At 37.7% G+C, this 23,774-nt stretch overlaps 1 protein-coding gene across 1 annotated transcript; it reads left to right on the plus strand.

Annotated features, from left to right (window-relative positions):
- The first annotated feature begins 11,010 nt into the window (after positions 1-11,010).
- On the plus strand, positions 11,011-11,964 carry LOC145771076 (galactosylgalactosylxylosylprotein 3-beta-glucuronosyltransferase 1-like). The gene has a single exon (XM_082582819.1). It carries the CDS (start codon positions 11,011-11,013, stop codon positions 11,962-11,964), a length of 954 nt encoding a protein of 317 aa, XP_082438945.1.
- The last annotated feature ends 11,810 nt before the right edge of the window (positions 11,965-23,774 follow it).

The following is a 23,774-nucleotide window of genomic DNA, read 5'->3' on the forward strand; positions in this document are numbered from 1 at the left end:
AAAACAATTGAGCTACAGTATGTTGTATGTTATGTATGCAGAGGTGGGCATTCGCTACCGCTAGTCGAGCTAAAGTGGCACGTGCTACCGCTACTTCTTTCGTTACATTTCTCTTAAACTGACACAGCACTTTGTGACATCGGAATGACATTGAAAACGAATATCATTCTTTTGCTATTAAAACGTCGTTATAGAAAACACGTACTGGGTGAAACTTATTGGCACCGGTACGCATCTTTCAAAAATACAAGCATTTCTAAATGCAAACCGCAGTGTCGTGTCCGCTTCGGCACGTCTTTTCCAATGGAGAAAAGTCTCTTCACCGCAGCACTGGAAGGAATGAGGATACCATATGTATTGTATTTAATGAAGAAATGTTTTAAATCCGCACTGGGAAATCTCAGACACGAATCTGTTTGAAAAAAGGCCTCCGCAATTGACGTTTCTTTCCGTACCGACGTTTCATGCGGTGGTAACAACACACCAAAAAATTCATCCTCGGAGTCGTGACTGGTGTTGGTGTCACTCTTGTCCGTATCAATGTGGCTTGATGTATTTCGCAACAGTCGAATGGTTTTTGCCTTGATTTTTTCACACATTGTTGCCGTCATTTTTTTAACTTTAATATATATTTTTTCTTGCGTGCTATATGTATGTTGAGTCCGCTGGCGATACTTGACTTGATATGTTTGTGGCAAACTCCCAATTTCTAGGACAGAGATTATAAATCTGTGGTTTGGGCTTTTGTGAAAAGGTTTCTAGGGGTGCTTAATGTCGAGCATGACTTAGCATGTAGGCTACCTGTCTAATATCACTTCTCGGATTGAGAAACTTGTTCATCATAAACAAGCGTAGCCTTCGCTCTAAATCTAAAGTGAAATAGATTTTGTTAAAAAGTGCTCGTTATGATCGTGATCCTGCTCCATAAAGTCATTGAACTTTAAATTACGTCATAGTATCTTTACAATATCGTTTTTATCGAGTTAGTGAATATGTTACCTATGTGTTTGCTCCAGCTCACCAGGGCCTCTGAGAGAAGTTTTCATCAAGGGTACGAAGAGTCATTCCGGGCCCCCCTCTCACTCCGGGCCCCCTTCGTCTTGGGCAAAGCGCGTGATGTTTGCTTAGGCGTACCGCATATTGCACACCATACAACATTTTACTGCAGAATTAGACATCTGTGCGATATAATAGTATCAGGCTGCAATAAAACTATTACTTAATTTTAATAGGCTATGCACAATAATATTGAATATGAAAGATAAATATGTCACTTACCTCATATGATATAGGCCTACCCTGCCCTGCTGCCAGATAAGATAAGACTGGGCATCATAAAATACAAGTTTACAGGAACAGAGAATGGGATCGGCCTATTCTAAATTAAATTCTATTCCTATGCATCTGAATAATGACAGTTCAGTTTATTTTTGTTTTGTTGGCGAAAAAGAAAAGAACAAAAATATATAAAAACACAATAAACACAAATAATTCGCACAACAAGGATGGCAGCGAAAGACCAAAAGGTCACCAAAGTCAGCTGCCACCTAAACATTTAAACAAAAGACCCAAAATTAAGAATATTAACACATATATATAGCACAATACCAGCACTTTACATAATACATTAACAGTGGAGTAACACAGGGCAACGTAAAAAAAAAAAAAAAACTGTGCAGAGAAATAAGCAGATGATATGTTTCAGGAGTGATCATTGTACAAATTCTTTAATAAACATTTATATTTAAATTTAAAAGCATTATAAGACTTTTCCTGTATATAGTTCTTTTGGTATTTGATTCCATAGTTTCACTCCATTAAAACATAGCATCTTCTTACCAGAGTTTGACGTTGCAGAACATAAATGACCGGGCACCACAATGCTCTGCACCTAAATATCCTGACACCACAGTGTGCGCGCCTATTCGACCGGCGCCTAATTGTCTGCACCTAAAAGATGTGGACCAGATACAGCCAGTAGGCTACTATTGTACAAAGAGGATAATTTGTACAGTTTAACAACTACATAACAGTATAATGTGCTATTACTGTAGAACTCTGATGTAATGGACCAACACTTTGGTCAGTTTTTTTTCTCCAAGGCATTTGGATGTAGCAGATGTCAGATTTCTGATACAGGAAAGGACAAAAAATGCTGCCCATGAATAGTCTATTATATCCAAATTCTGCTGAACATAAAAAATTCACTATTTCTATATAGTTATTAAACAATCAGTCCGTCATTTAACTTGAACATGCACAAAATTTTGCTGAGATTGAGAATGACCGTCCAAAACCAAAAAAGCTCAAGTACTTTCAAAAGTTCACGCTTCAACAGGCTCAAGAGCATCAAATTAGTAGCTGTAGTATGGTATGATTGCAAGTTAGCCCACAATCAAAACTAAATATACTGTAATACTTGTACTACAATAACTTCATGATCGGTATTTAGTTACTAGTTAGCATAACAGCTTGTCTGGATTTTTCTTTCAAAAACTTTTATAACTTGGCCAAAATAAACTTTTTCAGGGTCTTCTTTAACTCTTAGCCAATGCTTGCATGTCAACTATATACCAAAAGCAGTATTTTGTACATCGCTGAGTTCATTTATTCAGCAAAACAGATTTTTCTTGCCTTTTTTTCTGCAAAAACTTTAACAACTTTATCAAAGTTAACTTGTCTGGCTAAGTTTGATTCTATGTTGAGCCTTGCCAGATTGACTAAACGCTCTTCACCTGTTGTTGATCTTAAATAATTTTTGATCAGCTTTAGTTTACACAAACTTACCATCTTGCTTTGCGTTTTTAATTAGTGTTTTGTGTTGTGCATATCATGTGAATTGTCACTCGCCAATTTGTGTATCCTGCATTAAATTCATGTGTCAGTTGTTGATGGTGCTGTTGAAAGGTGTCGCTTGTACAGCTTTAATGTAAAATTTTCAAACACAACATCAGGTCAAAACATAATCAAATTAATCATCTGACCAATAACCTTTCTTCATTAACTTTTGCATTCACCACAGGCTTAGCAGAGGTGAATGAAGCCACTTTTTCTTACTTCGGCTCCGCTCCAGCTCCGAAAGTATTGACTCTGGCTCCTGCTACAACTCTTAAATTCATTTTAAAGTAAAATAAGCGTGAAACTTCCTTTTTCAAATAGTTTTTAAAAAACACAAAAAAAAACAAAAACACCCGGGCTTTTTAAAAAAAATCTGGCGGGTTAGGCAATCTCAACCTTGCTTTTGCTACGCTATGCCCCCCCCCCCCCGGACAGGAGAATAACTAATTTTTATGATTTAATTTAGGGTGCTTTTAACAAAACATTTTTAACGTAAAGCATTAAATCACCACTTTGGGCCCCTAATTTGCGCACAATGCACTTAGTTACCTTTCCGGGCCCTCTTGCTACATTACGCCCCCCCCCCCCCCCCAGGACTAAATAATAACAACTTTTATGCTTGAATTTAGTCGTTTAGGATGGTTTTAACCAAACATTTTTGCGCGTAAACTATAAAATCACAATTCTGGGCCCCCCAACAATCACAGGTCTGGGCCCTCAAGGGTACGCCGTACCCTCCGTACCCCCCTCTCATAGGCCCTGCAGCTCACTGGGGTTCGGGTAAAAAAAGAAGAAAATGTGAAAATGCTTGTCAAATTCTGAAAAGCATTGGTTGGTTAATGGTTTGTTTGTGCAAACAATAAGTTTTTGCAAAAAGGGTTTGTTTAGTGCAAAGCTTCCCAAACCGTGTGCCGCAAAAGGGTCGCATGCGTGCTTCAAGAGTCCTGTGATTTAAATGTTGCAGCCATTGCGCAAAGCTACAAAGTATAGCACTTGTGTAGAAGAGAACATTCGATTTTATGTTAGCTTACAGTAAGCTACCACAAAACGCCGATATTTAAGTGCATAACTCGCTTAATCATTAGATCATCGCAAAAAGGAGGTCCCTCTAGTCCAGTGGTTCCCAATCTTTTTGTTGTCACGGACCCCTTTAAACAAATTATTAATTTTGCGGACCCCTACCTAAATTTTGCCTGAAACTCAATTAACATACTATTAACTATTGCAAAGAAATTTATTTTCACACGAGTCAGTTTAATCACAGTATGCCTACTATTGACTATTGTAGGCTAATAATTATGCTACTCAACTACTGTACGGTGTCATATTGTATTGCCGCTGTGACTCCTGCGGCAAATATCAGGTTAAACAGTTGCTCAAATAAGAAAATGAATGAATTGTTTAAGAAATGTCAACAGTATTTGAATATTAATATTAAGGTGACCCAAAGTGCCATGCCGAAACTTTTTCAACGTAAGCAAATTTAATGAGATGGTTGTTGTTGCCTTTCCTGAACTAAACGACTGAACTGCGGTTGAGTTTTTGACAATGCAACACGCATGTCACCTTCATTCTTCAACGTCCACTGTCCAGGCGATTTCGATGTTGTTTTTATTGTAACAAGAGCTGAGAATCCTGCCTCGCAAAGGTTAAGTGGTTATGAATGGTAACAAAACAATGATCGCTTGCTTTGCCAAGAATGGGTAGGTTTGCAGTTGTGAGCACCAAAATTCTTCCACAGTTTTTGAATGAAACTTAATGCGTAATAACTCTTTTGATCGCAAATCAATCAGGTCATCTTTACTGAGATCGTCATCGCTAATGTTGTTCAAGTCAAAAAGAAAAGGATTTCGAATCCATGTTCCAACTTCGTTCGGCAGGTGTTCTAAATTAAAATAACGTTGAAATGAGATTTGCAGGGTTTCAAATGTGCGCAAAAATTTTCTCTCATAGAGATCAAAAGAGTAGCCTACATTCTCTTTGAGTTTCATCCATCAAGATGAGATCTTCTGACATTGGAAAGTTAGCGTAATTACCTGCTTCCAATCTGGGTTTCCAAACCGGCAACTTCGCTAAAAACGCTTTCAGTTTTTCAGCTGCATCATTGTCACACCTGGTCTTTGAATGCCACGATTAACATTGTTAATATGACCGAAAATATCGGCTAAGTAGGCCATGCCGTATAGAAAACTTTTACTCTCGAACAATTTTGAGAGAGAACTTCCTTTTCCTTTCAAAAGAGTTGATACCTCATTTTTTAGCTGCTGCAGTCGTTTTAAAACTTCTCTAGATAACCAACGTACCTCAGAATGATACAAAAGTAGCCTGCTCCGTAATCTGACCCTACTTCTTGACAGAGCGCTTTAAAAGTAGCCTACGGTGGTTTACAGCTCTGCTTTTGATGAAATTAACGACTTCCACGCAATTCGTCAGAATTTCTTTGAGACTTGCTAGTAAAATTTTTGCTGCTAAGGCGTACCTGTGCAAGAAGCAATGTGTAACGACCACGCGAGGAGCTTCGTTTTTTACTAAAGCAGCAAATTCGGATTTGTTCCCGAGCATAGCTGGTGCTCCATCCGTGCAATTAGAACAAAGTTGTTTTTTTTCCAAAATTCATCAAGGTAATCACGGACCCCCAAATGCTTTCTCACGGACCCCCAAGGGGTCCGCGAACCCGAGGTTGGGAATCACTGCTCTAGTCTAAAAAGTCTAAACCAGTTAGTCGACACAAAAGCGACAATTAGCTTATTTGCAATGCGAATTCACGTGGGCAGGAATTTCCATTCCATCCCTACCATCACTGCTCACATTGCAATAAAAGTAAATGATTTTACTGGCATACATAGGTTAAAACAAAGCTAGCTTCTATCACGTATAATTTGTTTACGGTAGCAGTTTCGATCAAAAGATTGGTGAAAGGAAATATTTTGACAAAAAATGACATAGGAGATAGGAAGGCAATGTGCAGCGGTAGATTTCGGGTTCTTTGGTAGGCCTATGCCGCTAAACAAAAAAGTTTGAAAACTGTTGTCAGAGTTTCCCCAAACTTTGTCCCGCGGCACATTGGTAGGCTATGCCGTAAAACTCTGGTGATTTCAATGTTGCAGCGTAGTGCAAAGTTGTAAAATTTCAAATTATTTTAGAAGGGAGCGTTTGTTTCAATAGACCGAAATTAGCTTCGTCAATCGCTTGATCATTGGACCACTCTCATCTGATGTCAAGCCCCGAATCAGGATTTTTGTTTTTTGAAAAAAAGAAGGCACACCTTTTACATTGGAGCAAAAGTAAATGGTTTTTCTGGTTTATGGGTTCATAAAAGTAAAGCTAACTTTAAATAACTTCTATCACGTTTAGTTTTTCAACGTAGCCTCGCAGTTTCTATCAAAAATCTGGTTAAAAGTATGATTACGAAAAAGACTGAAAGAGTAGGTTAAGTCAATGAATGTGTCCCGATTGATTCCGAAATAGTTTGATGTGCCGGAGTCCAAAAAAGTTTGATAACAACTGCTCTGTAAGGAAAAGAGACCGAGAGAATGAAACTTGCCATACGAGTTTCATTTGTTTCGAAGATTTACTACAGGATTTCTTGAACCAGGGCCGGATTTATCTGATGGGGGCCCGGGGCACTTTTAGATCGGGGGGCACCCGTGCAAAAAAAATTTTTGCGCCTGACGGCGCGAAAAACCACCTCTACGTCTACAGTAGCATTAATCCAGCACTGCACTGCACAGCATTTTGCAGAAACTTCAAAGGCTGAAAAAAAAATTATAACACAAAATCACATTTTGTCCACGTCGGGGGCCCGGGGCACCTGCACCCTTTTCCCCCCTAAATCCAGCCGTGTCTTGAACAGAGGTGCGTGAACTCCTTAAAAGAGTCCACAGACAAGTTTTACAGGATTTGTGAAAATCCGATTGAAATCTTATTAGGCTATGCTACAGTAGGCTATAAAGCCTGTATGCAGAGGTGGGCATCCGCTACTTTTAAAATTAGTACACTCCCGCTACTAAATCTCTAATAATGATTTTTTTTCTACTTTAAATTGGAAAGTATTGCTACCAAAAAGTAGCGCACAAGTTGTGACGCTACAAAAGTAGCGCGCTACTGTAAATCTCTGCCTATACGTAAGTAAAAAAAAATGCTTTTTTTACAAAACATGAAAACCGATTGAATTGAAATAACTCCTGTTCTCAAAGATAAGCCAACTCATCATTACAGCACCTCGAGCACCTCAAAGATAAACTCGAGCTCAGTTCTGAGCGATGAGCTCTGTTCTCGAGTGGTTTTCTTCCACTGTAGCCCTCTATTTGCAATCTCAGTTTGGCAAATCAGTTTATCTCACTTCAGTCTGTAGACTAAATATCATGATTTAGAGATTTTTGGACCTCTCTCTGGCAGGTGAGCTGTTGCAAAACAAAAAACTGTCACCTACTGATTGCATCGTTCCACTATTCATCATATTTGCTGCATGAAAGTGATCTTTCACAAAACGCAAAACTGTATTAGGCCTACTGAGTTGGTTTAATGGTAACGCGTACAGTGCAGTTCGCCGGACAAGCTTAGGGAGGGTCGCAATCCTGAGTCTAGGCTCCTGCTGGAAGGGACCCAGACAACCACTTTATTTGGTCTACATCACTACCAGATTGCGTACGGATCTGACCAGATCTTTACCACATTTGGACCAGATAAACTGACTGTCTGAGGAGAGATATCAATGATCTCTCAATGGTCTTTTGTGAAGAGGGGCGGGGTACCGATATTTAAGCTACCTAGGCTACCCTTTCTCGAACAATTCGGAATGGAGATTAAAAGAATAAATTAAACATTTGTTACCTAAGCATTTCAATTTTAAATTTAAAAGTTTTTCAGGCTGTGACGGGGTCCACACAAACCAAAAAAATATTATAGAGGTCCACATCAAAAAATAGTTAAAAACTCCTGGTTTAACAAAATGAAAACATATTAGCCTATATATATCTTCTGTTTGTCGAAAGCTCAGCAACTCAGTATTGGACTTTGCTTGTGGACTATGATGAGCAAATAGAGTAAAAACTCTTGAGCATGTAATGCCTATTTCTCATGAAGAAATCGAAGTCATTTTGATCTTATAAACTCCAAGTAGGTTAGGCTATTCCATAATCTTGTTTCTTTATACAATATCTAAGGATAACGTTTAATTCAACTAATGAACCTGCTGAAAAACCATATAGGCTATACTTAAGTATCTTTGCAACATGTGAATTTCATTTTTGCGTTTTAAGATAGGCTATGTTAATTCTCGGATGATTGAACTTTTTGTATCTAGTAACTTATTATTATGTTTTCATATGAATTAATTTTTTACTTAATGAGATACTTTTCACCCAAAGTTTTCTTTTCATTTTCTAACACTGCTGACTCAAGCAGTTGAGTTTTTCGTTTGTGGTTCATGAAAGTAGGCTATTTTTTAAAATCGTTATAGCGACTGTTTGGTAGGCTATATGGGTGTCGCCAAACGAAACAAAAACTCTACCCAATGTGCAACAGGGAAGTAGCAAAACGGAAAGTTTATTTATTTCTGAGTATTAATGCAACACAAAATGTGATATTTGCTAAAGCAGATTAGAAACTTGTAAGCTACAACTAGGCAATTGAGTTGCGAAGAACGCATACATGCAGCAACTGGTAGCTTATTTGAGCAATAAGCTTAATAGCCTAACATGTCGATAATTATCTTTCCAAGAGTAAAAAATGTTGCTTATCGTTAGAGGTTAGATCACCAAAGTGTGAAATTTGATATATTACCTGAGTAAAGTATGAAGAATATTTTCATAGCATCATAGTTTTAATATTACTGTATTTAAATATAATTAATTTTGGAAGTTTTATTGAAGATAAGTCTTATCAGTTACATTATTCAAATTGAAGCTACCGAAGAATTTTTGCAAGGTTGAATGAGAACCTTTTGCAAGAAGCTGTCCACAGTTCTAATGGTTAATAATCCCAATTTTTAAAATTATTATCCAACCTGGTTTAAGATGCGGAGATGTTCACGATTTTTTTTTACATGTGAACCTTTTGTACAATGTATTGTACATTGTACACCCTCTGTTATTTGGTATTTAAATAACGCAATACTTGCTTTCGTATGAATCTGTTAGAATGAGAAAGTGCAGTCTCATTGACCTTTCACGGTATCTTTTTATGAAATAATTTTCTTCGCTGTGTTAGTTTTCCTTCGGCTTCCCAAAACATCCAGTAGCCTATATAGGCATGCAGCAGACCAAATGTCTATGGTGATATAACGTGTGCGTCAGTGCATACCCAGAATGGTCGATTTTGGCTGACATCTTAGATAGTAGGCCTAACTGCATGGAGTCATATTACATCATATCTAAGTGATACGGATGAATTAGTAAACATTAAAGAATTTTTTTGCATGCAACAAATATAGTCGATAATGTTGTGCATACTCCAAACAATGTTTTAGAAAGTTTTTTAGGGGATATCTTTAGGGGCTATCAACATTACCCATGTGCAAGAGGTCTCGAGACTTTTCTATGCTTTTTGTTAAGTCTCTATTTTATGCTTGGTATATGCAAATAATTTAAAAATACAAATTATCATTTCTAGTAGGCGAAGTTGTAGGCTAATTGGCCTACTACATTAAATAATACCATTTCCTGCGAGTGTGGCAATGAAAAACAAACCACAGACTATATGTATATCGTCAATGACAGTAGACTACAATTTAAAAGTGAACCAAGTGAGGTGGAAGGTTTGAATGTATTGAATTAGAAACCAAAAATCTGATACTGAATATCTTTTCAGCCGACTAGGACTGTAAAAGTTTCTCTAGAGCAGTGGTTCTTAACCTATGGGTAATTAGGGGTAATTTCAGGATAGCAGGTGGGTAATCAGCTGAACCAGAATATTTAGAATTATAAATGTAACAAACAATGTCACAGCTGTAAGTGGTTAAGTTGCTTTATTACTTATACTTTTTTTTGATGTTTTGAGTCCGTTCAAAAAACCAAACAAGCACAGTGATATTTTATCATTTTTAGAATTGTTTCGTCATAGTGATTTATTTTTCTCATTATTTTTGTTGCCGGTTTTATGTATTTCATTTTTGTGACATAATACGTGTAGTAAGATTTTTCTTGTATAATCAGTTCAGTTACAGTTGTTTTATGAGCAAGCTTGATGGCTGCGTTGTTGTTTGAAGTAGTATAGCTAAGTGTACATTTAGAGTTATTGTTGAGACTAGCGAGCTATATTCTTTTGAAGATGAAAGCTTGGGAAAATTCTGGGGAATGATGGGGAAAGCATATCCAAAAGTTGTGCAAAACCACTAACATTGTTGACTATGTTCCCTTCCACTTATCTCTGTGAATCAGCATTTTCAAGTGTTGTTGCTTTGAAGTCAAAATTACGAAACAAGCTGTTAGATCTGAAGTCAGATTTGCTTTGTGCAGTATCCAAAATCGCACCCAATATTGCATCAATTGTACACAAAAAATGCACAAATGTCTCACTGAAACTATTGATGCCGTTCTTTACATTAAATGTTGTTTTTGTTGAATAACGCTGTTTTATATTTTTATTATTTTTTATTTATTATATTTTTATTTATTTTATAGTTTTATATTTATATTTTTAATATGGTAAAATAGATAAAATTAGATTTTGGGTAATGGGACTTTGATCTGGACAGAAATGGGTAATAAGGGAAAAAAGGTTAAAAACCCCTGCTCTAGAGGTTTAATCCTGGCAGTTTTGCATATAGGCTTTGAACCGCTGACTCATGCCGGTCACCGAGATTAACAAAGTAAAATTTCCGCTTGTGGTTGAAGTGCTGTGTGTGAATTATTCCATCCACTAGGAGAGCTGTCCTCGAAATGCGTTGCTCAAGCGCACACCACGAGAATCGAACCACCGCCGCTTGATCTTGCAGTTTCTTCATTCATAAAGTCAGGCGCTCAACCAATTGAACTATCGGGACATGAATTTTGGTGCACTCCTGCAAAGAATCTCAAATAGGTGTGATAAAAGGATAAACTTTCGGTCTCAAGGCACATACCATGACAACGAGATGGGTAGCCTAAATATTGAAACCTTATTTCATAACGTAAAATCTGTCCCAGAAATTTATAAATAAAAACAGTTCATTGCTAGGTTGCTTCATCACCAATGGCACGGTTGCTTTTCAAAGGATTGTATAAGAATGTTTTCCTCTTCATCTGCTTATTTTATCTTTTGAAGACTTTATTACCGGCAAAGAACTTGAAGAAAACAGCATCTAAGGAAGAAGAGCCTATTTCGAAAATAAAAACAATTTTTAAATTGAAAAAGTCAAGTTTTAAAGATACATTGAATACATCAAACAGAACGATATACGCTGTCACGCCTACCTACGCTAGACTAACTCAGAAAGCTGATCTTACAAGACTCATACAAACTCTACTTCACGTGCACAATTTCCACTGGATTGTTGTGGAAGACTCTGTTGAAAAAACGGCGCTTGTTATAAGAATATTACAAAACTCTGGCTTGTCATATACACATTTAAATGCTTTAACTGATGAAGAGAAACAAAAAGCTAAACGTAAGCGATATCACGGTATAGCTCCAAGAGGAATTGAACAACGAAATGTGGCTTTGTCCTGGATGAGGAAGAATCTTGCTCGCCGACAAGATGGAGTGCTGTACTTCATGGACGACGACAATACTTACAGATTGAAAGTATTTGAAGAAATGAGAACGACCAAAGTCGTGTCTTGCTGGCTGGTAGGATTTGCCGGAGGAATGGAATTTGAAGGTCCTGGTGAATGCAAAGAAGGAAGAGTGTTGTCTTGGTATGCAGTGTGGGAGCTTGGTAGGGAATTCCCCATTGACATGGCTGGTTTTGCGATCAATCTTAATTTAATCTTTGAAAATCCGAATGTAAAGTTTTTGTACAAATGGCGCATTGGTTATCTTGAAAATAACTTTCTTACGCACCTGCATCTCACAACAAGGGACATGGAAGCAAAAGGAGATTGCACAGAAGTGTTAGTATGGCATACAAGAACAGAAAAGCCTCCAATAAAAACGCGTAAAGATTTTAAAGACTTAAAACCATCCAAAGATAACGTTGAAATTTAGCAAATTTTAAATATTTTACTCTATTATTATTCGCGTACATCATCATGTTTTGAAAATCACAAAAAGGAAACGGTTCTATGGCAATCGGCTATTTAATTAACACAAATTTATTTTATAGCCAAAAAGGTGTTAAAATTGAGCCCTTTGTTGAAATTATGTATGCTCGACTGCTCGGTTGGTTCGACTTTTGAAACAAAGAAACGGCAAGCTCAAGTGGCATCGGTTCGACTATCAAGATGTGCGCTTTTGCAACGCATTTCAAGGACTGCACTCCACTCAGCGGCACCTAGTGGGTGAAATCACTCACATATCGTACAACAACTCTTCAACCACAAGCAGAAACTTCACTTCGACAATCACAATGAGCAGGCCTGTGTTTGTGATTTAATACCTCTGAAGTATGTAAGACAACCGAAATTTAGCTTGCAAAGAAGCTTTCTCAGTCCAAGGATAATGATTCTCACAATCAATAAATTTTCTAAACTGGTTTGAAGAGCGAGAGTGGGGGAGAGAAAACTTTTATTTTATCTGTTGCGAGAATAGTAGCCTATGGTACAATTATAAACAATGTGAATAAAATAGCACCAAACAACTAGATTCCACAAATGACAGGAAGCAGCGAAAGACTACAGCCAATCATTGAGCCAGCTGCTTCCCCTGTTCTTAATATGACAAATGTCTAGTATGTTGTAAGTTTCCGGTTGTAATTTGTAAAAATAGGCCTACAATCAACACTTGAAAGTGTAACAAGGGCAGTTTAATTTTTACAATATAGCCTACAAAAAAAATTTTCAAAAAGTGACAAGTTTCCTGAAATTTTTACGTTGACAGTCTCAAATTCCAAAACTTAGTTGTGATGTCATAAAACCCCCAGCCCGGTAAAAATTACAGGAAAGCGTTTAAGTGGAAATTTCTTTTAATTTAAAGCTTTTCTTTTTAATGACCTTAATTTTTTTCTCCAAATTTCGCTTAAACCCTTAAAGTATGAGTTTTTGGCACTTTGTAAATTCTTAAAATCTAGTATAGGCTATTTCGTTTCAAACACAGAACGACACGAAATGGTTCAGACTTCGAAATCAAACAAAACGAAATTCTTCACTCAGAAATTATTTCGACACGAAACGAAATTAAGACAAGGAATTTCTTCGAAACCAAATGAAATAAAACGAAACGAAAATATTTTTGCTTCAAGCAGTTCTATTAACTCAGTCAGGAAAAAACTCTGAAAAAAGACTAAAAATGAGTGGGCCCATGCACGGCGGTGGCCGCCGGTGGGCCCTCCGGTAAAGGATGCTTAGCAAACACTGTCCGACAACCCCAACCAGGCGCGGATTTATGGGGGCCCGGGCCCCGAAATTTTGTAAAGAACTGTTGAAATTGTAGGGTTCCGCATCAAATGGTTTGATGTTCTTCTAAACAGCTGATATAAGTCTCCCCCCTCCGTGGGACAGTCCCACGGAGGGGGGGAGGGGGATTAATTTGTTGCTATTATTATGGTTGAAATTATCCATCGATAAGACTCCGTTATTTTCTTTCATACAACTTCAAATACATATTAATAGCAACATTTGTTGAAGCTGACTCAGCTGAAACCAACGTTGAACCAAATGACGTCAGTTGAAATAATCTGAAACCTTGAATGGCTGTTTTATAGTTTTTAGTCTTCATTATAATTTCAATCAATTGCCGTATAGCCTACAAATATCCAATTGGTCACGGACACCTCATACAGGGTTTTAAATCAGATTTCATCAAGTTTACTTTGCATGCTTAGCAATTTTTATTCAAGCAAAATTTATTTTTTAAACATTCACAATTGATGAAAATGGCTGTTTTAATGTCTATTTTATAGCATGTATCGTATATGTTGTAGTATCATTGTTCATATATGTTTTATCTTTTTCTTTCTTTTTAATTGATTTTTAAATTGTCTGCCTCCCCGCCCCGAAAAAAACTAGATCCGCACCTGACCACAACCGCCGAAGGTTACAGAGAAGTTTACATTTTCATGTTTTAAACAGAACTGTGTTATATTCAAAAAAGATTTGAAACTATTAGCCTATCAGTCTGCTAACTGGTGAGCGTGTGGCCAAAGCTACCTCCTTTGAACTGGTGGCCAGTAGGCCTACTGGCAGTCTGGCAGATAGGCTATGGAGGCTACGGATTTTAGAATTTAAACTCTAAGCTAAATCCACTTTCAGATTTTAAACTTATCTTGTAGGCTAGACAGAAGCTTGTTTGAAAACAATCCTTTGCCATTAAAATGAAAAACAATCATTCATTTTTGGAAGATATTAAAGTAGGAATATTTCTATCCAAGTTAGGCTACCAGAAATTTAAATCCACATCCAAATCAGATTGTAAAAATATTGTAGTTCAGTTCAGTTTGTTTTTATTTCTAATCATCATAACGAAAAACAATATAGGCTACCGTATGCCAAGCCCGATAGTTCAGTTGGTTAGCGCTTGAATTCCTGAACAAATAAGCTTCAAGATTAAGTGACATTGGTTCGACTCTCGGGGTAGGCTATGTGCTTGAGCAACGCATTCTAAGGACTGTTCTCCATTCAGCGGCACCTATTGGATGGAATCATTTCTCGGAAACAACAATTAAACAATCGAAAATTTCATTCTGTCTATCTCAGTAGCTTAACCTGCTCTGCGTCAGAAACCTCTACAAGTATGCGAAACTACCAGGAATAACCTATCAAGTCTTTGTCAGTCCGAGGATAAAGATTCAAAACAACTAAACCAATAGCCTAGTAGAGATATAGAAAAAGGTAGAAGCGTAAAACATGACAACCAAAACCAAAGTTCATCTTTACCAGCTCGTTGCTTGTCCCAAACCTGGATAAATAGAGAGGATTAGCGGCAGGGAGGAAATACGACCGTAAAAATCTCTGCCAGAATCATATTTAAACATGAACTGTGCATATAGGCTAGGCCTACCAGTTTTGCAAGATCACCTACATTAAATCAGGGCTTTAAATACTTGAAATTTGTTGTACAAGTAGGATGTCGAGCTTTTTCTTCCACTAAACAAGCTCGCTCGAACAATTCTGTTTTGAAACACCTCCAGTCCTCCACCTTGTGTAGTAACATTTTGTTTGCTGTACCCCGATTAATTACAGAATATTGAGGATGTGTTTGAAATAACGAAAAGTATAATAATCTTAATGTTGATAATGGGACATAGTACCGTAGGCTATCTTGTTTTATAAGCAATGCAATATAGGCTACCTTACTCCATTTTGTGCAAAGGTCAGATATATTGGCGTTCCAGTTCAATTTGTGGTCCAATGCTACTCCAAGATATTTTACTTGATCAGTTTTGTTAATGTTTTGGCCGTTTAAGAAGTAAGAAAAAGATTTTGCAAGATAAATCTTTTTGTACATAATGGTAGCTCAAAGTACAGTAGGCTAGCTTTCTCCATGTTAAAACTGATTGATAGAAGTAATTACTCAGCAAATCATTACGGTACCTCAACATTTCACATTTACGCGAGATTTACACCGAACATACAAGACTGGCTTCAACGTACAAAAACGTCGCACAAAAATGGCACAAGTTGCAGGGCCGTTGACAGGATTTCTCGGGCCCGATACCAATTTATTTTCGGGCCCCCTTTATCGACAAAGTTATGTAGCCTATATAAAGGTTGTGGACAAACTTTTATTGATGTCGTTTAAGCATGGTCATTTAACAAATCTTGCGCAATCTTAAAATTTCTTGAACCGCAAAACTTACTATCTCTACCTAGCGGTTGCTTTTTTGAACTTTTATTTGTCACATGGCGCTAGAGTATTACTTCCAGATTCCATTGATGTTTCACTGGTCATTCTAGGCTCACCAGAAGAGAATTTACAGCACTGCAGACAGTCAGGAAGTTTTCAATTTGATTTGGAAAAGGTGTTTGGGCCTAGGTCAAGCATTTGCTGATTGCTGCAATCTCAAAATCTTGAGGTTTTGGTTTAATTTTTAGTGCAAAAATAGGGATAGTAGCCTAACCTTCTTACCTGTGCCATTTCAGTTTTGAGTTTGAACAAATATTAGCCTGTTTATTTTGAAATTCGTGTTTGGGAAAATATTCGTGGTTAGGGAAATTACTATACTAGACTAAATTCTTATTTTACTGTTTGGTGGCTATTTTACCACCAGAAAGCTGAAGTGGTTCCGGTACCCAGAAGGAGCCCGGTACTTTACCATCTGACGGCTGAAATGGCTGTTTTAATCTCTGATGGCAATTCCTTTAGATCTGATTATATTAAGATCTTGATAATCTTTGAAGTCCCGTTTTAAATCCGGGCCCCTTAAATATTCCCGGCCCGGATCCAAAAGTAGGCTACCACCTAGACCCCCCTGTCAACGCCCCTGACAAGTTGGTTTCCTTTACTACTTCCTTTTACCATTCACACCAGCAATACAATTTCTAGTTAGTTAACGCGTGAATTCGTGAACGAATAAGCATTTAGATCAAGCGGCGCTGGTTCCACTCTCGGGGTGTGGTCTTGGGCTCTGCTTGAGCAACGCATTCTAAGGATTGCTTTCCATTCAGCGGCATCCAATGAATGGAATAATTTTCGACAACAATACTTCAACAATTGGAAATTTCACTTGCCAATCTCGGTAACCGGCCCTGCGTCAAAAGCCTCTACAAGTATGCGAAACTACCCGGAATAACCTATCAAGCCTTTGTCATTCCGAAGATAAAAATTCAAAACTAACCAACCATCCGAGGAACATGTGGCATCACTGGTAACAAGGAATAAATTTGTCATTTTTTCAATTCAATTCCTAGTGAAACCAAGTCAAGTCAATTTATTTTGTTTCAACAGCGCCATATATCAACAAACAAGCAGAGTAAATGTAATGGTCAAAACAATGCATTGTACAACTGTTGGTTAGATTATGGCGCAATCAGGATGGTAGCGAAAGACCATAAGTAGTCATGTAGTCAGTCAGCCACCACCCGACCCCATAACAGTAAACTACTACGTGAACCGGGGCAACTTTGTTCTGCGGGGTAACTTTGCTCTATTGGGGTAAGTTTGTTCATATATGACAACATAATGGAAAATTGCATAGACATCAAAAACAGAGACCAAAACTTAATGGCATAGGCTACGGGAAAGAGACAATAAACAGGTTGATTTATTGCTTTACTGATGTTTTGCGCACCATGACAATGCGCATCCTCAGAGCGATTAACATATAAAATAAAATTTACAAAGTTATATACTGCAGTGCGGTGGAACGCAAGAAAAAATGAAACACACATTATTTTAAGGCAGTGGCTATTTGACCGGCTCCGGTCTTTGAATCTGAAACACTATTTGACCGGTCATGACGTCACTGCATAAGCACTTTTTTCTTTTTCTCTTTCAAAGCAAAAGACGAGAAGCGCCGAGATAAGTTCTAAATTCAACACGTGTTCTTCAACTCAGTCCGTGGCGCGTGTGATACGTCTCCGGCTGCCGATCTAGAGGGGATGAGTTCGATACCATCCGGAAGCATTCTTATTTTTCATTTTTTTTTTATCTAAATTTTGACCCGAAGCGCATTTATGTGGTCAGTTTTTAATTTGAGTAGCCTACAGTCCAAGTTAGTTAATAGTTCTCAAGTATAGTTCTCAAGTTAGTTATATACAATACTTCTTTTAAAAGAAATGATAATGGTAAAACCATTTTTTAAAGGCAGTGGCTATTTGACCGGCTCCGGTCTTTGAATCTGAAACACTATTTGACCGGTCATGACGTCACTACATAAGCGCTTTTTTCTTTTTCTCTTTCAAAGCAACAGACGAGAAGCGCCGATATAAGTTCTAACTTCAACACGTATTCTTCAACTCAGTCCGTGGCGCGTGCGATACGTCTCCGGCTGCCAATCTAGAGGGGATGAGTTCGATACCATCCGGAAGCATTCTTTTTTTTCATTTTTTTTTTATCTAAATTTTGACCCGAAGCGCATTTTTGTGGTCAATTTTTAATTTGAGTAGCCTACAGCCCATTTTTTATGTCTTTTCAAATGTGAGTAATACTGTTAGAGTTTTTTTAATTTGCTGGAATTTGAGAATTTCTCTTGGTAATTTTCCGATCGTCATAAGTGAACGTGTGTTGCCGAACGACCCTACATTTTTCTCTCAAGTTAGTTATATACAATACTTCTTTAAAAAATGGTTTTACCATTATCATTTCTTTTAAAAGGAATATTGTATATAACTAACTCGGACTGTAGGCTACTCAAATTAAAAATTGACCACATAAATGCGCTTCGGGTCAAAATTTAGATAAAAAAAAAAAAAACGAAAAAAAGAATGCTTCCGGATGGTATCGAACTCATCCCCTCTAGATTGGCAGCCGGAGACGTATCGCACGCGCCACGGACTGAGTTGAAGAATACGTGTTGAATTTAGAACTTATCTCGGTGCTTCTCGTCTTTTGCTTTGAAAGAGAAAAAAGTGCTTATGCAGTGACGTCATGACCGGTCAAATAGTGTTTCAGATTCAAAGACCGGCTCCGGTCTTTGAATCTGAAACACTATTTGACCGGTCATGACGTCACTACATAAGCGCTTTTTTCTTTTTCTCTTTCAAAGCAACAGACGAGAAGCGCCGATATAAGTTCTAACTTCAACACGTAATCTTCAACTCAGTCCGTGGCGCGTGTGATACGTTTCCGGCTGCCAATCTAGAAGGGATGAGTTCGATACCATCCGGAAGCATTAGTTTTTTTATTTTTTTTTTATCTAAATTTTGACCCGAAGCGCATTTATGTGGTCAATTTTTAATTTGAGTAGCCTACAGTCCAAGTTAGTTAATAGTTCTCAAGTATAGTTCTCAAGTTAGTTATATACAATACTTCTTTTAAAAGAAATGATAATGGTAAAACCATTTTTTAAAGAAGTATTGTATATAACTAACTTGAGAGAAAAATGGGATGCAACCTAGTTCGTACCCTGAACAGTTCGGACCCTCAGTTCGTACCCTAAAAAGATCGAAAGAAAAAATTAAAAAAAGCGGAAGTCGCTGATCGCAGTTTCCGCAAACATTTTAAAATTTTCCCCCTGAAAAGATCGAGAGAAAGATAGCACAAAGCCGAAGTCGCTGATCGCAGTTTCCGCTAACCTTAACCATAGGCTAATCTATGCTCTAACCCTAACCCTCGCTGATCGCAGTTTCCGCAAACATTTTCCGTAGATTCCGCTAACCGCAGTTTCCGCTAACCTTTACCCTAACTCTAACCATAGATTAATTTATGCTCTAACCCTAACCCTCGCTGATCGCAGTTTCCGAAAACATTTTTCCGCAGTTTCCGCTAACCTTTACCCTAACTATAGAGCAATCTATGCTCTAACCCTAACCCTCGCTGATTGCAGTTTCCGCAAACATTTTTCCGCAGTTTCCGCTAACCTTTACCCTAACTATAGAGCAATCTATGCTCTAACCCTAACCCTCGCTGATCGCAGTTTCCGCAAACATTTTTCAGCAGTTTTGCTAACCGCGGTTTCGGCTAACCTTAACTCTAATCATCGAGTAATCTATGCTCTGCTCTAACCCTCGCTGATCGCAGTTTCCGCAAATATTTTTCCGCGGTTTCCGCTAACCCTAGCCCTCGAGTTTGTTTGCGGAAACTCCGATCAGCGACTTCGGCTTTGTGCTATTAAACTGCGATCAGCGACTTCGGCTTTTTTTAATTTTTTCTCTTGATCTTTTCAGGGTACGAACTGAGGGTCCGAACTGTTCAGGGTACGAACTAGGTTGCACCCGAAAAATGTCGGGTCGTTCGGCAACACACGTTCACTTATGACGATCGGAAAATTACCAAGAGAAATTCTCAAATTCCAGCAAATTAAAAAAACTCTAACATTACTACTCACATTTGAAAAGACATAAAAAATGGGCTGTAGGCTACTCAAATTAAAAATTGACCACAAAAATGCGCTTCGGGTCAAAATTTAGATAAAAAAAAAGAATGCTTCCGGATAGTATCAAACTCATCCCCTCTAGAGTGGCAGCCGGAGACGTATCGCACGCGCCACGAACTGAGTTGAAGATTACGTGTTGAAGTTAGAACTTATATCGGCGCTTCTCGTCTGTTGCTTTGAAAGAGAAAAAGAAAAAAGCGCTTATGTAGTGACATCATGACCGGTCAAATAGTGTTTCAGATTCAAAGACCGGAGCCGGTCAAATAGCCACTGCCTTTTTTAAAGAAGTATTGTATATAACTAACTTGAGAGAAAAATGTAGGGTCATTCGGCAACACACGTTCACTTATGACGATCGGAAAATTACCAAGAGAAATTCTCAAATTCCAGCAAATTAAAAAAACTCTAACAGTATTACTCACACTTGAAAAGACATAAAAAATGGGCTGTAGGCTACTGAAATTAAAAATTGACCACAAAAATGCGCTTCGGGTCAAAATTTAGATAAAAAAAAAATGAAAAAAAAAGAATGCTTCCGGATGGTATCGAACTCATCCCCTCTAGATTGGCAGCCGGAGTCGTATCGCACGCGCCACGGACTGAGTTGAGAAATTCGTGTTGAAGTTAGAACTTATATCGGCGCTTCTCGTCTGTTGCTTTGAAAGAGAAAAAGAAAAAAGCGCTTATGTAGTGACGTCATGACCGGTCAAATAGTGTTTTAGATTCAAAGACCGGAGCCGGTCAAATAGCCACTGCCTTATTTTAAAGATTGGCCAAGATGTGTGAGCGGTCACTTTCCACGTTAAATTACGTAAAAACTTCCAACAATAAATATAAATTCGAAGCAGTGGAGACCGACAGGAATTCAAGACAAAAATTAAATTACAATAACGTTTCCAACTGTGTTCAAATAGGCATGAAGCCTGCCTGTGAAGACAATAAGGATTTATAAGCTTTTGGTAGTAGATTTCCATTGTTCCGGTTGAGTACATTGCAATGTTTTGATGTAATGTTGATGAAGCAACTTTCTGCCATGGTGCGTTTCAATTTCATCAGATGAACGTTGCAACTAGTGCTAGAAACGATAATTGTCCTGATGAACACCCAAACTTTTCAGTTTTCATACTAAAGAGAATCAAAATTTAGTGAGATAAATCTGTGTAACGCTCAGGTATAAGCTTCATTTTTAAGTTTATTTTTATTTTCAGGAGTGTATATATAGACTATAATCGATTACTTTTGCTTTGAAAATGGTTCGATGCTACAAGAGGAAAGCCAGCAGCAGGAACTACTGCACCGGATATACAGAAGTCGCATTGCAAGCTGCTCTGAAGCAGGTTAAAACTAACAAGATGTCCATTCGAAAAGCAGCAAAACAGTATAAGATACCATTTGGAACTTTGGTTTGGTTAGCGCCACAAAGTAAAAGGACTTCATTCGGGAAAGATTGGACGCCCACTTAGACTCTCTCCCGAATGTACAGCGCACATTTTGGAGTCCATAAATTGCTTAACAATATGAAAAGTCCCACTGACTGGGTCGGATATTCCCTTACTTATAAAAGAATATTTAGATTGTCGTGGTGTTACAGATAAAGTCTTCAAAGATAATTTGCCAGGAAATGATTGCTTGAACAACTTCATAAAAACACATGGTTTAACCAAACGCATTACCGATAATGTGAAAAGTAACAGAGCGGAAATATCAACGGACACCATCAACAACTAGTTCAATAGCCTGGAGAAAACTATAGAAGGAATTCTACCAGAAAATTGCTACAACTACGACGATACAAACATTAGCGACAATCCACTCATCCAGGTTCAAAAAAAGTGATTATACGTAGAGGGTTGAGAAGAGTGGAAAGAAAGGTGGAGCATTCCAAGCAATGCATCAGCATGATGTTTTGCGGCAATGGCAAAGGTTCTTACCTGCCACCCATGGTCGTATATAAAGCTCTAAATCTGTATACAAACTGGACCGTAGGCGGCCCTTCTGGAACAGTATATGAAGCAACAAAAAGTGGTTGGTTCGATTCACGAACTTTGGAGGTATGGTTTATGAAAGTGTTTGTTCCAAACGTATGAAAGTGTTTGTTCCAAACAAACCAACGACCAATAAGTGATTGTGTGCTAGAATAGGCTGCAGCACTTGCAAAAGTTTTCCTGAAATAACAGGGAAAAACGTGAATACCATCACCGGATTGCAACAATTATTACGTAAAACATACAATAACAGGACAATTTGATAATATATTATACTATAGAGAACAAAGATTAAGAAGTACGATACGATGATGTACTGTAAAAGTAGGTTATCCTTTGTATTGAGCACTTTAGTTACGCATGTATAATATACCGTATCCATGTAACAGTTGGTTTTTGACATTTTTTTTAAAGTGATGAAACGGTAAATTTTTTATTTCATGTGAAATGTCACTCCACACTTGCACACACAAGAAATAAAGTGTTTTTTTGCCCAAGTTTGTTTCAAACCTTGGAAGAAAAAATTTGGTTTTAGCCAGTTTTGGTTTTAGCCAGAAACCAGTTTTGCACTGATTTGAAATGTAGCCCAGAACACACTTTGGCAATTTGATTTGTAACAGCTAGGCTATCATTTCATAGCAATATAAAGTACCGTACATTTAGCCTAGAGTTTAAATTGAAAAAATTCCATCAGACTCCAGTTAGTGTTGGGCAATATATCAAATTTTCAATACGATACGATATCTTTTCAATATCGATATTTATTTCAATATCGTTTGATATTTTAACTATTATTATACAGCTCTAACTCGTAATCTGCAAACCCCTACAAAATCGTTGTCGAGGCCAAATGGCAAAAGTTGAAATTGCCTCGGCAATTGCTGTGAACGTTTATTACAAAAAAAATTGTATCAAAACATGTAAAACAAGAAGCGAAAAATATGCTCAAGTAGTCTATCCCGACCTCACTGTTTGATTTGTTGTGATGTAATAATACCAAAAGTAGCGATAAAGCGAACAACAATTTACTGTTACGGCAATTCACGTTAAATAACTTATAGGGAGAAAAAGTAAATTAGTTTTGGGTTGATTCAACGTTCGAGCCAGCACAAATTGATGTAATTTTCCCTGCGGGTTATATTGCGTAACAACAATGCTCAATAAGAAATTTACGTTTCTTTTACATTGATTTGACATCTAGCGATGTTGAATTATCATAAAATAGCGTTAATTGCTCAACCAAGTACCGGTAACAAATTAATAGCTCCCTGCGAGAAGATTTTCTCGAGTTACATATGCACTAATATAATTTCGACACCAATTGGGATGCTGCGAGCAACACAAAGTCTGATTGATGAAGAGCTAGATGTCAGAATCAGAATCATCAGATGCTGTATCGGAGGATGAGGTTGTCGTGTCATCACTGGATTCGGACACATCAAGAGGCTCATCGCTTGGCTGTAAAGCTTACACTGTCTTCGCCGTTCGCAATGAAGTATCCACTATTTGCGTCTTTCGTGCTTTGATACCCATCCACACGCCTCTTTCGCAGAGTTCCATCAGGGTGTTGGCTAAGGAACAAATCTATGACACTAATTTCGAAGACTGAGAAGTGAGAAACTCTTAATTAGAACAAAAATATCAAAAAGTACCGGTATCGTAGTATCGAGTATTTTTTCAAATATTGTATCGTTTTTGTTTTTTTTTCAATATCGCCCTACACTAACTCCAGTCATTGTTATAGATTTCTTTTATTTGGTTCTGTTAGTGAACCAACGACATGTCGTACAATTTGCCAAACAAAGATGGCAGTGAAAGAAGAAACGATTACCAAAGATGGCTGCCACCCAAATTCTTATGTTGGCAAAAACTGTGTATATATAGGTTGCAATGCAAATTGT

The sequence above is a fragment of the Aplidium turbinatum genome, chromosome 5 (assembly GCF_918807975.1).
Source record: "Aplidium turbinatum chromosome 5, kaAplTurb1.1, whole genome shotgun sequence".
NCBI lineage: Eukaryota > Metazoa > Chordata > Ascidiacea > Aplousobranchia > Polyclinidae > Aplidium > Aplidium turbinatum.